This window comes from Leopardus geoffroyi, chromosome E3, assembly GCF_018350155.1.
Source record: "Leopardus geoffroyi isolate Oge1 chromosome E3, O.geoffroyi_Oge1_pat1.0, whole genome shotgun sequence".
Classification (NCBI taxonomy): Eukaryota; Metazoa; Chordata; class Mammalia; order Carnivora; family Felidae; genus Leopardus; species Leopardus geoffroyi.
The window spans coordinates 40525872-40537895 of NC_059340.1; the positions used below are offsets into that span (position 1 = coordinate 40525872).

Below are 12024 nucleotides of genomic sequence, written 5' to 3' on the forward strand. Positions count from 1 at the left end.
CTCACTCGGGAAGTATTAGATCAAGTATTAGTATGTATTTATGCACAATAATAAAAACAGATTTACAAGTTGAACTGGAAATTTAAACATAAGAAGTTTAACAGGTTTTGTTTATTATATTAAATAACCAAAACACCTTTTATTCCCAAAATTGGTAAAGAATAAATAATATAATTTACAATATGGTACAAAAAATAATCAGGAAGGACAGGCATTCTGCTTTATACATACACTGTATATGTATATTTATAATCTATAAAACAAATTCACATCTCAAACAAGCCGAAACCTTAGATGATATGGCTTAACGATTATCAAAAGAAACAGCGGTAAGTTCTGCGGCCCAGACCATAGCTCTAGCGTCAGCTATCCTGTTACAAAACAAAGGGTCCAGGTTGCTGTAGTGCTTCCAAGACTTAACGTGAGTTACAAATTACTGCGGGGTCCGGAGAGGTCTGACAGGAAAGGTTTGCGGTGGGTTTCTTCCTTTTTTTTCATAAGACAAGGTGCCCTATTTTCTCACAAATGCATTTGATAGATCTCAGTGTCTTAAAAAAAAAAACAACTGCTGCTTTCCTCCTCTACTGGTGTCCAAAATCTTTTATTCCATAACTTTTCTTTGCACAAGTTTGGATCCCATGCTGTGGTCAAGTTCAAAGATGCTATCAAACTGAAAAGGACACCCTTTCCAGGATTCTGATGCTAAGTTGGAAATGTGAGAAAGCAAGTAGATCAATGGATGAAATGTTTTCAAATATCCCCACTCCCTGAGCAAGTACTCTACACCTAGGAGATACGGAAAGATGAGGAAAATGTCACCAACAATCCTATGTGGGGCCTCCAGCTTCGACTTCTCTCTCTATTTTCTAGAGTGTAATGCTCATCACTGGATAGTCACCATAGGAATCAAGGCCCAAACACACCAACTCCCTGGAGACCAGCTATCTCCCGTCTCAATCTTTAAAGAAGATGAATCAGCAAAAAGATCCCAGACAGCAGTAGACTGACTCGGGAGGGATTTTCTGAGGAACAGCCCTGGTCTTACAATGTGCTCGAATGCACAAAGAAAGCCAGAGGTTCACACGGAGATGACAACTTTCGTTGGGAAGGCAGAGGAAGATAAAGGAAGAGGGAAGTTTCTCTGCTTGGGTCTTTTGAAAATTCCAGCCCTGAACATTAGCTGCTTATTTTTATACACATACATTTAGGCTGGGAGAAAACACACTCATCCTTTTAATGCTAACGACGCCACTTCCCCTTAGCATGGCGAGCAAATGCTTATTTATACCTGTCTGGTTGCTGCAGAAGTGGCAGAATTCTCTGGAAATCGTTGTCAGCTTTATTACAGGTAAGAAGAATCCATCCACTGTCCTCATTAACCCACCTCCCAGCTGGATGACACTCCAGAGAGTCTGTGGTCCAGCCCCCAAGGGAAGGAGACACTAAATGGCCTACAAAAGCTGATCCAGATCCCTACTTTTCCTCCTTTTAGGTGTCATTGAGTAACCTGTGCCACCCTACCCACCAGACTGCCTCGGGGCGTCCCCTAAGGAAAGCAGCTTAAGACCTTCTACCATCTCTGGCAACGTGCACACTGCCACCAGGCACTGCTCCCAGCACCGGTGCTATAATGTTACTTGGTGTCTCTGGTCCCAGACAGTGGGAGTAGAAGCAAGTTATGAGTGGCCTGAACTTGGTCTGGTGTCCTAACCTACTAAAGACCTAACAAAGCCAGATGCCCAGGGACAGATGTGCTGATCTTATCACCTCAACAGGGCGCTAATTCCAGGAAACGGATGGATGGATCACAAAACCACATAAGCTAGTTTAAAGAAGCTGTGGTTCAACTGACACCATCTGTATCTTTTATTAAAGGGGTGCCATGTCCCTCTCTGACACATCCCCAGAGCTTTAGGACTTTCTGTAAGAGTCCAGAAGAGTGGCTTTTATTGGTGCTATTTGGACCCAGACCCAGACCCGAAAGAGGGAAACCTCCTTATAGGCAAGAGCTCTGAGAGACACTTAAGACGAGGGAAGGAGGCTACTGCCCGGAAGCCCAACTGCCTGCTCTCCTCCGCTGCTCGGGGGGAACGACCCTGCCCGCAGCCTGTAGCGGCCACATACGTCCGCTGAGACGGTGAGATCAGGAGCATCCCCTCTGGTCGTATAAGACCTTTTCTCCCTTTTCACGCTGCCTCAACTCTTCACAGCGGACAGGGAGAGAAGCCCGTGTAGAGGGCCGGGGCTGGCCCGGGAGGCTGCCGCTCCATTCTGCTGCCAGTCGGGAAGAGGAAAGAGAAACGGTGGTCAGTTCTGGCGGGTTTCAGAAGCCAAAGAGCCTGGCTGCGGGGCGGAGGGTGAAGCAGCAGGTGGGACGGCGGGACGCAGGTTTCACCTGAACACCACCACAGCACTGGCTCCCGGCCGCCACGGATGCGGCCGCATGGTGCTTTGTCTGTGGAGCCTCCCAAGGCCGAGAAGCAAAGGAGCCTTGTTGGCTCCGCTCTGCGGGAACACCGGGCACGGAACCATCTGCAGCGATGCCAAATGGTCACCGGGGCCGGGGAGCACACCAGAGGGATGTGGTTTTTGTGTGCTCCGACTACACCCAGGCGTTCTGACCTCTGCTTGCGTTCCCCGTGCGGGAAGAGGAGAGACGGAAGGCCACGGGGTGGAAATAACGTGAAGGATGAAATCTGTGTGCCCGGGAGGCTCTGCGCGAAAGCCCACGGAAGGGTCAGGGGATGCTGAGGCAGAGAAACCCCTCCCCACGAGGCCCGAGCCGTCAGGTGCCAGACAGCAGCACGCCGGCAGATCAGGAGCTCGTTGGCAAAGGCTCAAGTGTGGTCCCAACAGAGAGAGAACATCTTAGTTGACCAAGAAGAGACTCAGATCGCCAGGAAGAAACTTGAACACAGGAAGGAAACCATTAAACTCTGCTCTTCTCTGACATCTCCTAATTCTCAAAACACGAGCAAAACTTTTTTCCAACCAGTTTAGCAGAACTTTTTCCTAAAAGTCCACACAACCTGTGTAAAACAGGATTCTTTCCTCCTTCCCATTGAGTCAGAACAAACCTCTAGGTTTCTGCGGTGATGGCACCCCTTAGGCCGCCCTGTGATCCGACAGTCCTCTGAGGGGTCTGCTAAGGGTAGAGACCCCACGAGGCAGAGCCTAGGCCATGCCCTGCTGTCCCTCCCTGTCATCACTCTGCAGAGAAAGCAACCCAAGAGTGCATAGGTTTGGCAGAAAGAAAGCAGCGGTGGCTGGAAGCATCCCTGCAGAGAATGGGGAGGCCGCAACTCCCTGGGACCAGCGACTACGCCAAGGCACACCCATTCCTTTCCCTCAGAAAGAAAGCCCACTGGAACATCGAACACAACAACTGAGGCAGAAGCGTGGGCAGAAATGTGGTCGCTATGCTGACCCTAACAGGAGACCTCATGGCCGGCAGGGAATTGCTCCAGCCCCATGGCCACGGCTGACATAGGCCCTTCCAGAGAATTCGTCCTCGTGTCCCGCGCCACCACTGGCCTCTGCCCGTTGGGACACGACTTGCTGCGTGTTGTGCGTTCTGGGGTGCAGAAGTTCCTCTGTTCGGACCGTCCTCTGGAGGGCCTGGGCTTGATTTGTGTTTTCTCTAGCCTGAAGAGGGCTACACCTACCACAGTTGAGGACCACCAGCCACGTGAGCCCTCCTCTGCAGCCTCCAGGATGCCCTGCCAGTGACGAGGTGTGGTCACTGGGACAGGTCACCGACGGGGGGCCCACCTCCACTGCCATCAAACAGGACCTCTCGGCGGCTGGGGTCGGCGATGGCTAGCTCTTGGGCCAAATCATTGAATCGAGATATGTAATCGATGCTGTTTTCATTCATCATGCACACCAGCTGGGAATCCACAACCTGTGGGGCAGACGACACAAGGGAAGACCATGTCAGCCGGTGACTGGCTGGCTGCTGGACTGGAAGCGAATGGCCACCGTGATGGGGACACAACAGCTAACCAGGCTATCCGGCGGCTGGGATCAGAGTGGTAGTTCCTAGCACACAACACTTACGGGAGACGATCAATAAGCAACGAGGCAAACGAGACGGAAGCAGAGATAGCGGCCACGGGGGTGGGGAGCACATGGCCAGGAAAGAAATAAGAAGTGCAAAGACCGTGAGGGAAGACAGGCTTTGGCTCTCGAAGAAACGAGCAAGCTGGCGGACAGGGCAAAGGAAGGAAAACAGGGACAAAGACCAGCGTGGGCAGAGCAGAGCCCTGGGCACAAACACAGGAGACTCGGTCGTCAGTGTGTGTCGTCTGCCTCCTTTGCAAGGGGCGTTGCTTTTGTGCACTCAGGGCCCAGAGCAGTGCCTGGCATGGAGTAGGCCCCAGGTAAGTATTTGTCAATGAATTGCATGACACAGTGAACAAATGAGAAGGCTTTGGAAAACTCTGAGTACAGCTATGGTAGGAACCCGAATTTTAAATTTTTTATGAGAGAGGTGCCCGGCCAGCTCAGTTGGAAGAGTATGTGACTCCTGATCTTGGGGTCATGAGTTTAAGCCCCACAATACGATGAAAACATTACTTAAATAAGTAAACTTTAAACTTTTCACGAGAAATATCATAGAAATTAAAGTTCGTTTTCAAAAAGTAAAGTTGGGGCGCCTGGGTGGCTCAGTCGGTTAAGCGTCCGACTTCAGCCAGGTCACGATCTTGCGGTCCGTGAGTTCGAGCCCCGCGTCAGGCTCTGGGCTGATGGCTCGGAGCCTGGAGCCTGTTTCCGATCCTGTGTCTCCCTCTCTCTCTGCCCCTCCCCCGTTCATGCTCTGTCTCTCTCTGTCCCAAAAATAAATTAAAAAAACGTTGAAAAAAAGAAAAAAAAAAAAAAATTAAAAAAAAAAAAAAAAAAAAAAAAGTAAAGCAAATAGACGTGTCTCTCTTCTCCATGTACGTTCCCCATCAGCTTCATCATTGTCAATCTGGGCCAGCCTGGCTCCACATTTCCCGCCTACAACTCACAGGCATCACCTCTGTTCACATCTTATCAGAAGGGCCTGAAGAGGGCCTAGGATGAACCCGGGCTGATCCTGGGAAGAACCGGGGGTCAGTCTAGCACGTGCCTGGGATGAACCTGGGGTGGGTCTGGGGTGGGCCTGGGGTGGACCCAAGATGGGCCCAAGAGTCTACACTTCTAACAGCCCCAGACACTGCCGAGCTGCTCTGGGGACCGCCTATGAACCGTGAGGTCCTGGCATGCTGTCTACGGCTACGTGAGCTGCACTTGTCTGCACGGACGCTGAGCGCTCGTAAGCGTCCGCGCACACACAGGAAGGGGACAGATGGGCTGCGCACGTGACCGCAGAGCCATGGGGCTTAAGAAACGTGCAGGGAGGGTGGGTACGGCGTTCTTCTGTCTGTGTCTCTGTCTGGGCAGAAGATCTGTTCCCATCCCGGATCGGCTCGAAACTCTGCAAAGCCTCCCTGTGAGGCCCCCACATCTCTAGGCACAGGTGAGGACTCACAGAAGCTGAGGATCCCTGGGAGACAGCCGTGAGCGCCCTTCCCTCCAGAACCTGACTATAAAATCCCCAGGAGATACCACTGACACCTGGACGTCCCACAGGAAAAGTATGTAAGGAGTGTTGCTTGAGAACCTAACAACTGACTCGACCCTTCGGGGTGGGGGGACCTAGATGTGGCGTTCTCTCCGTCTTAGGCACATCCTCTGCCTCAGTCTGAGCACCAGGGCTGCATGCCCCACACTAGCTCAGTGCACCTGTGTCTACTCCGTCGACGGGCACCTGTCCTCGCTGGCCTCACCTGCTTGCTGACACCATTCGCTCCTTGTGGGGCGGGCACCCGGGGAGCCTCGTGAGCAGACAATGAAACGGGCCTCTCAGACCGAGTCTCAGCTCCACGTCGAGGGTCTACCATCACCTGACGCGGGCAGGAGCCCGGGGGAGCAGAGCCCACTCGCCAGCTTCGCTGGCCAGCAGCCTCCTGCCACGACGCAGGGGAATGCTGCCCGTGCTGTCTCTGCCTGTCAGGGGCAGCGTCGATGACGGGCCTCTACCGCTGCCTGCACTGTCCCTGTCTATCGGGGAGGGGCAGCAACGATGACAGGTTCCCTACCACTGCCACCCACTGGCTAAAACCAGAAGCAAGGCGGCGAGGAGCGGCACTCCCGCCTCGGGTCACGCAGCTGCTGTAGGACAGAACGAGATCCAAACCCTAGCTGGGCTGCCCCCAGAGGCCCAGCGGTTGGCCCGACGCCAGGGCGTCCCAGGCTCCCAGCCTCCAGGGCCGAGCTGTCACTTAGGGTATGTCACGTGCCGCCGTGCGGGAACGGACGCCGCCTCCCTAGTCGGGAGAACTCGCAGCTCTCAGGCACCACACGGGCCGGCTGGAGGGGAAGGCCAGCTCTGGGAGGCGGGCTGGTGGTGGAAGTTGGGCGAAGGCTGCGCACTCACCTCAGCGACGTCAGCCAGGGACCTGGACACGAAGGAGTCTCTCGAGTTGCCATCCAGCAAGCTGGGGCCCAGCAGAGAGGTGCCGCTGGGGGGCCCCGTGGGGGTCGGCAGCATCTTCCGGCTCTTCTCCGGGGAGATGAAGCTCGCTGCCGAGAGAAGGAGAACGCGTGCTGAGGCTGGCTAGCCCGGACCCGTCCAAGGGGAGGATCCCGCGGGCCGCACGGGGCCGGCATCAGCCCCATGCTCATGTGGGTGCAGCCGTTGCGCGGTGCGTGGCCCTTCTCACACGGGGACGCTGGCAGAGCTCTCCGTGCAGCATCTGGTCATCACCCTCTCCTCCATGTAAGGTAGTCTCCAACTCTTCATAATTTATATTTGACCTTGCAAACACCCGCACTGTCCTATGCGATTTCATCATCGATGCTGCCTACCCGTACCGCCATCGATGGAGCCCCCACCGTTCGGGGCCACCAGGCCTGGTGCCCACACGTGCGCCGACCCGGCTCATCGTGTGTACAACAGCCCCTTTCAGGGGCCACCAGTCCCCTGACGACGCGCACGCCCGGCTGCCCTCAACACCAGGTGCGCTGACCCCAACGTGCCACAGGAGCTCCTCCTGTGTAGGCCACAGAGGCCGGTGTGGCTGTCCTTAGCAGCTCCTCCCACCATACGAACACCTGGCTCCTGGGGAGGGGACCCATCCCACGATGCTCTGATCTTCAGAACACGCTGAGGATGGGGGAGGAAACTGAAAACCCCCCGAGCCGCATCCGGCCCTGCCGACAACAACAAGGGCAGAAGGCCCGCGCGGGCAGGAGCCAAGATAGGGGGCGGCCCGGAGAAAGGCACAGGAGACTGAGAGGTGAGGCACCCATCTCAGCTGGGCTGAAGGTCACACGTGTCCACGTTCGCCATAGCACGGTGATGTGCATTTCCCCTGCGTAAGTGCCGCGGGATGCACCCCGAAACAAGATAGGAGTTCTAGGACTTCTGCCGCAGTGCAGAGACGTTAGACTCCAGTCCCTGCCTGATGTGCCACGGGGAGCCCGCTGGCGCCCTGCTGGCCTGCGACGACGACCCAGGCGCCTACACTCACCAAACAAGCTGCTGAGCGACGAGTCTGTGGGGTCGCTGGGGCACCACTGGGGGTCGTGGGTGGGGGAGGCGATCCAGTCTGGCTGGGGGCTGCTGGATGGGGACGGAAGGCTCTTGGAACTGTCACTGCCATTCAGCTTTGCTGGAGAAAGAGGGACTCCCTCACCTGTCAACGGACACCCCGGATCAGAGATGGCGGGGGGGGGCAGGGGGGGAGAGCACCCCACCTCCCCAACCTGCCATCGACAAACAGCAGCACGGCACAGTCAGGCACCACTGAGCGCCTAGACCCGGGGCCACGCAGGGCCCCGTGGAGGATGAACAATATTGGCCTGCAGGGGAGACCCGTGGTGGCAACCCCAGCAGCTGTGGTTATGACTGACAGGGCCAGACCCCATGTTGAGGGCCACCCCAACCCATCACTGGTGCCGACACCAGCCCTCTGAGGCACACGCTTCCCAACTTCACCGGGAAAACGCACGACGGTGCGAGCTGAGTTGTGTGTGAATCCACAGCCGGAAGCAGACCAGCTGTCCGGGGAGCCAGGTAGGCCAGGGCCCCAAAGGCCCCAGGCCAACACCCTCCAAGGGCCCGCACAACCAGGATTCACAGCTAGCCAGAAAGAGGCCCTCTCTGAGCCTTGGGCTGCAGAGGCCTTGCGGGCCCTCCACTGGGGCCGCTCCCACAGGCAGCAGACCCTCCACACCCCAGAGGGGACTCAGGATGGGAGCGTGCCCCGCAAGTGTGCAGACACCTGGCAGGAGGTCAGGCCCCCGGGGGACCTGGAGAGGAGGGTACACGGGCGCCCCGACCCTCACCATACTGGCCGGAGCTGATGGCGATCTCGATGATGGAGTCGCTGATGTGCGTGGCGGGCTCGCCCTGCGAGAGCACGTCCTCAGGCGGGCCGGGCAGGGAGATGTCCAGCAGTGCGGAGACATTGGGCGGGGACAGGCGGCTGCTGGAGCCCTCCGGCGCGGGCACGGGTGTGGGGAGCCCGTTGTGGAGGGGAGCCTTGGCCAGCTCAGATAAGGAGAGAACAGGTGAGCCCTGGGCGGAGACACAGCGGGTCAGTCAGGAGCACGGAATGCAAAATCAGCCTCAGCTTCACGAGCAGTGACATGTGACAGGCGGACTGCCGCAAACGAGGACCCGAGGGGTCGCTTCTTCCTCCCCAGCGAGGAACACGCACAGGGGATTCACTTCTCCTGAAACCACTCCAGGGCGGGCAGCGTGGGAAGGCCTGGCGGAGGCAGCCGGCAGGACAGCTGGTAAACCAGGCAGAGGGGTAGTGCCGGGGGGCGGCGCTACCCACTGCCACCCTCCTCCGCCTTGGCCCAGGACACTTAGTCCTTCCAGGGGTGCATCTGAAACAGGCCGCCTTGCGGAGGGGAAGGAGGAAGGACTTGAGGCGGAGGACACACGTTCACCTGTCTGGGCGAGGCAGGTGGACGGACAAAGCCACCGGGCGGCAACGGCTGTCTGTGTGCCCTTGCCACAACCTCCGGAGAAGCAAGGCGAGGGTCACAGGAAGACCCCGAGGGTGGGGGCCTGGCCTAGGGGTCCCGGGGCAGGCACTGTGCTCAGCAACTGACAGCACATCCTACCTGGAAACTGTCCGTCACTGGCTCCTGCTCAGACCTCGAGGGCACGCTGACGAACGGGCCGCTGGCGCCCTACAACACCACCAGGACAGCCCGTGACCCTCCGCCCACACCTGGGGTCGTCTGCCAGTTCAGAAGGCAAGCCAAGTCCCAGCAAAGCCCGAGGGCACGGGCGGTGGGGGGAGCCGGAGGCCAGGCGGGGAGACAGGGCGAGCGACTTCTGCAGACAGACAGAGCTCCACGCCTGTCTTAGCTCTGGACCCTGCCGCATCACAGCAAGCCTGTCCCCAACTGCCTTTCTTGGTGGCTCTCCCCTCGGGACCACACGATGCTCACCCACGCCATGGCCTCCCTGGTTCAGGCACTCTCCTCCAGCCTACCGGGGCCCGTCCACTCCTCAGGCAGAATTGGGAGCCCAGCGTGATCTCAGCCCCGTGGCCTTGGTGCCCACATATCTGGAAAGTGACTGACCTATCCCAGAAGCTGGTGGGGATGCGAAGAAGCCTTTCTAAACACACTCACCCCCACGGCAGGGATGGGGTCTCCGTTCTGGTGGGTGCCGGTGGAGTCCTGACCCGGGACGGTAGCGGTCACCTCGTCTGAAGAGAGCGGGGAGATGCCAGACAAGCCCTCAGTGTCCAAGACAGGCAGGGGGCTCCCGGGGATGATGCCGGCACTTTTAGCTGCCAAGTCGATAGCACCTAGCAGCAGAAAGGACATTTCGAACCTCGGCTCCAGGGACACCCTGACACGTGCCCCAGGGGGCTCCCTCACACCTCATTTCCAAGAAGGCCAAAGGCCCCGAAGGGTAACCACACACAAGGACTGCAGGAGAAGAGAACAGAAACCTCACTTGGAGGCTGTCGTGCTGACGACAGAAACTTACTGGCCAGATGGCCCGGGGCCTGGGGTGGAAGGGCCTTGGGCACAATCGGCCGAGACAGGGCCGCTTTGGTCAGGGAGGACTGGATGGGCCGGAACGAGCCTCTGCCTGTGAGGACAAGAACAGAGACAGACGCGTCGGCGTGCACCCTCTGACCGCACAAAGGGGGCCGCACACGGTTTCCTTTGAAGCCGCAGACAGAAGCTGAACCATTTCGGGAAGCACTGAGCCTCCCAAACCCTGGCTGACGACAGACAGGGGTCAGACGGGGTCAGACGGGGAGAAAGCCCCGGCTCCCGGGACTCAGCGCCACCACGCTCCCCAGGCCGCTGGAAGGGTGCAGTCGTACTGCCGCCGGCGCGGGCCCAAAGGGGGACGTGCGCCCGCACAGCCTGACTCTGCCTCGGCAGGTGGGCGCCCCCGCTGGACGGGGCAGCTGAGAGTGGGCACGAGGAGCCATCGACGCTCTGGCGCGTGCGCCCGGCAGGTGCGGATCGAGGCTGGCTTAGAGGGTGCGTCGCAGAGTGCAAGCTCCGCTCGCCATCCCTACTGTGTAACAAAGTGTCCCTCAAAGAGCCAGGCTCCTGCTGCGCTTCCGGACCCGTGGCAGAGTGCCATGCACACGCCGAGGTCACGCCTGCCGGGGGCGGACGACAGGTGCTCCCCGGACACTAGCGAGCAGAGCCTCCAAGCCAGGGCCCCCGAGCCCACCTGTGAAGGAAACTGCCCGCACCCCACCTGCCAGGGGTCCAGGCCCGCCGCTCCACGGCCCCGGCCCACACGGGGGCACACCCGGTGTTTGTGGACGGGACGCACAGGGGAATGCTGGGGAGGTCATGCCGAGAGCCAATGGCACAAACGTCTAGCGTGCCCAAAGACGAGGCCGGGTAGCGAAGGAGTGAAGCCGGGCACTTACCAGTTATGGAAGAATTGGACAGGATGGAAAAGGAACAGACGTTGTGGGACTGGTTTTCAGATGGCCGAGGAAGCAGCGTTCTCTGTGGAGGAAGAGGACCCTGTCATCAGGTGATGGAGAGGCCCTGGCACCAAGAATCACTCAGGGAATGAGTGACGGGCTGGAGGGGACATTCCAGGCGAGAGGGGCCCGAGGGGGGCTCCGGCACTAGAGCCGACGATACGAGGGCCCCCAGGGCACCCTGAGGACAGCTGTGTCCATGGACCCCAAGTCCCTGAATACTGGAGCCTCTCCGGGGAGAGCCCTGGGGAGCGATGCCAGGCTAACCCAGAACGCCCCCCCGGTCCTGCACAACTGCTCACGAGCACTGGACAGGGACGGTTACGAGACACACCCTAGATCTGGGACTCCTCACGTTTGCGGTGAAGAAAATAAAGTGGCTCCTTGCGATGCAGACGGGCAAAGGGCCTTCGCCACTCTGCCCACCCGTCCCTGCTCCTGGCCTAGGTCTCCTGGGTGTGAATAATTAAGTGCCAACGGGCCCACCGCCTAGTAGGGAATTACGGGAATTGCCGAAACCGTTAGTCACTGAAGTAAAACGTGAACGCGGTCTATCTGACACCACAAAGCATCACGAGACGCTGCCGGCTCTGGGTGCACAGGTGTGGACTCCCTATCCCGCAGAGGCTCCCCGAGGCTTCATCACAGAGAGGCTCCTACCAGGGACGCTAACGACACAGAGGGCCGACAGGTCTGCTCAGCTAACAGGAGGCAGCCGGGCAGCCCGCTTCCACCGCAAGGAGCCGTGCAGGTTGTGTGTTGGCCTCGCTTCAGACGCGCCCCGTCGGGAGAGGGGGACAGGAAATGCCGGGGCTGCAGCAGCCCCGCCGCCCTGCCCTGGGCGTGTGACAGCAGCCTGGATGGCAGGGGAACGCAAGACCAGGGCCGTGTGCCAATGACACTTTCTATAAAACCGTAAATGCAAAAAGAGCGCATACTACGCGCGGTTCCGTTTACGTGAAACGCTCAGAGGAGGCAAATCCACAGAGACAGAAAGTGGGCT

General features: G+C 58.3%; 1 protein-coding gene across 3 annotated transcripts in view; it reads right to left on the reverse strand.

The window, feature by feature from the left end:
* Window positions 1–13: 13 nt before the first annotated feature.
* CRAMP1 (cramped chromatin regulator homolog 1) overlaps window positions 14–12024 on the reverse strand; it is a 57917-nt gene continuing 45906 nt past the window's right edge. For all 3 annotated transcript variants that reach the window (XM_045462050.1, XM_045462049.1, XM_045462051.1), the window contains 8 exons: window positions 10962–11043; window positions 10049–10153; window positions 9685–9863; window positions 9166–9234; window positions 8377–8608; window positions 7560–7724; window positions 6464–6609; window positions 14–3904 (listed from right to left, as the gene is read on the reverse strand). In XM_045462050.1, the coding sequence (XP_045318006.1) occupies window positions 3740–3904; window positions 6464–6609; window positions 7560–7724; window positions 8377–8608; window positions 9166–9234; window positions 9685–9863; window positions 10049–10153; window positions 10962–11043 (1143 nt within the window). In that variant the 3' untranslated portion in view covers window positions 14–3739. The remainder of the gene's footprint in view (window positions 3905–6463; window positions 6610–7559; window positions 7725–8376; window positions 8609–9165; window positions 9235–9684; window positions 9864–10048; window positions 10154–10961; window positions 11044–12024) is intronic.